The following is a 2,470-nucleotide window of genomic DNA, read 5'->3' as shown; positions in this document are numbered from 1 at the left end:
AAAACTTGCCTAACTTGTGACAAAGTATAGTGTTTTGAAAACATACTGCACAAAAACTTGTCCTAACTTGTGACAAAGTATAGTGTTTTGAAAACAACTGCACAAAAACTTGCCTAACTTGTGACAAAGTATAGTGTTTTGAAAACATACTGCATAAAAACTTGCCTAACTTGTGACAAAGTATAGTGTTTTGAAAACATACTGCACAAAAACTTGCCTAACTTGTTACAAAGTATAGTGTTTTGAAAACATACAGCACAAAAACTTGCCTAACTTGTGACAAAGTATAGTGTTTTGAAAACATACTGCACAAAAACTTGCCTAACTTGTGACAAAGTATAGTGTTTTGAAAACATACTGCACAAAAACTGGTACTCCTGCAGTATTTTACCCACCTATTTCACGATCTTTGCCGAGCGTTGATCGACATCCGTCGGAAAACGCCGGAACATGGCGAGCGGTACGATACTCTATCAGCCAATCAGGGCGCTTCAAACGAACGCGTAGCAGACGGATAATTTTCATTGAAATTAGCGTTTCATTTCAGTTAATTTATTTATTCATTTCAGCTACTCAATTTAATTGGAAAACAAAAATGAACCTAGGACTGCTGGAAACAACCTTAAACTCCACTGAAGCCGTCGTCGAGTTTTGCCAGGAAAGAAGCTTACTTCCTACATCGGTCGCCTGCCCAAAATGCCAGACACATTGCCAATTAAAAAAGAGGGAACAAGTAAAAGACGGCTTTGCGTGGAGGTGTAGGAATTCGCGTTGTCGTAGCTGGATTTCGCTGCGACACGGGACTTTTTTCATGGCCTCCAAGCTGACTATAAAAGTTATCATAAAATTGATATATCTGTGGGCTTTTGAGATGGCAACAGAGAATAACGTCCGCCGGGAATGTGGGATATCATCATCTCACACTATAACCGACTGGAAGAACTTCCTACGGGACGTCTGCCTAGATTATTTACGCAGGCATCCTAGGCAGATCGGAGGCCCAGGCCACACAGTGGAGATAGACGAGTCTGTCTTCAACCGACGCAAACATAACGTCGGCAGACTCGTCGAACCGATCTGGGTTTTCGGCGGCTATGACCCCGCTGAGAAGGAGGGTTTCTTGGTAACGGTACCTAATAGAAACGCTGAAACCCTCCTTCCAATAATTAAAAAGTATATCTTGCCGGGGACAACGGTCGTGTCCGATTGTTGGAGAGCCTATAACAGAGTAGGGAGCGAAGGGTTTTCACATCTAACTGTTAATCATAGTCTCCATTTCGTGGATCCTATTACGAAGGCGACCACAAATCACGTCGAGCGGATGTGGAAAGAAGCCAAACAGAGAAACAAGCGAGAATGCGGTACCAACCGGGAGCTGTTGGAAACATACTTAAGCGAATTTATGTGGAGACAAAAATTTAGACACAACCCTTTTGTCTCCATAATAAACCAAATCGCGGAAGGCTACCCGGTTGGGAAGGAGCTTCTTTCCACATCCTCTGAAAACCCTTTGCTCCCTACTTTGCCTCTACAGTCAGTAGAAAATCTTCCAGTCGGAACTAAAGATAAACATTGATTGTTCAACCCCCCCTTCAAACATTACTGAAGAAAAAAAATAAATAAATAAAAACTCGTTGTTTGTGTTTAATAACGTTTTGAAAAAAAAAAAAAAAAAAAAAAAAAAAAAAATTTGAACTGTTTATTACTGTTGCTTACACCCCCCCCCAAAAAAAAATCTATCGTAAAACAAAATGAAACCCAAAAAAAAAAAATTTTTCAACAAAATAAATGTATTTTACTTTAAAAAAACTTACGGTAAGTGTTTGTGATTTATTTTATCCAAATTTTTTTTATTAATTGTATCCATTTTGTTGTTTGCTTGTAATATCTTTTCCTTGTTGCTAGTCACAGACTTTTAGCGTTCTTGCACCGTAAGTTCGAATTCTCGGCTTTCTTCGGCGTTAACGCCGAAGGCGTTCGTCAACGCTCGGCAAAGATCGTGAAATAGGTGGGTAAAATACTGCAGGAGTACCCAAAAACTTGCCTAACTTGTGACAAAGTATAGTGTTTTGAAAACATACTGCACAAAAACTTGCCTAACTTGTGACAAAGTATAGTGTTTTGAAAACATACTGCACAAAAACTTGCCTAACTTGTGACAAAGTATAGTGTTTTGAAAACATACTGCACAAAAACTTGCCTAACTTGTGACAAAGTATAGTGTTTTGAAAACATACTGCACAAAAACTTGCCTAACTTGTGACAAAGTATAGTGTTTTGAAAACATACTGCACAAAAACTTGCCTAACTTGTGACAAAGTATAGTGTTTTGAAAACATACTGCACAAAAACTTGCCTAACTTGTGACAAAGTATAGTGTTTTGAAAACATACAGCACGAAAACTTGCCTAACTTGTGACAAAGTATAGTGTTTTGAAAACATACTGCACAAAAACTTGCCTAACTTGTG

The 2,470-nt window shown here is 38.7% G+C and overlaps 1 protein-coding gene across 1 annotated transcript; it reads left to right on the top strand.

Annotated features, from left to right (window-relative positions):
- Positions 1 to 589: 589 nt before the first annotated feature.
- Positions 590 to 1,645, top strand: LOC145259621 (uncharacterized). Its single transcript, XM_080117276.1, has one exon. It carries the CDS (start codon positions 596 to 598, stop codon positions 1,574 to 1,576), a length of 981 nt encoding a protein of 326 aa, XP_079973402.1. The 5' UTR covers positions 590 to 595; the 3' UTR covers positions 1,577 to 1,645.
- The last annotated feature ends 825 nt before the right edge of the window (positions 1,646 to 2,470 follow it).

The sequence above is a fragment of the Euprymna scolopes genome, chromosome 35 (assembly GCF_053919585.1).
Source record: "Euprymna scolopes isolate OS-2025 chromosome 35, ASM5391958v1, whole genome shotgun sequence".
NCBI lineage: Eukaryota > Metazoa > Mollusca > Cephalopoda > Sepiida > Sepiolidae > Euprymna > Euprymna scolopes.
This window is presented reverse-complemented; position numbering and strand designations above follow the sequence as displayed.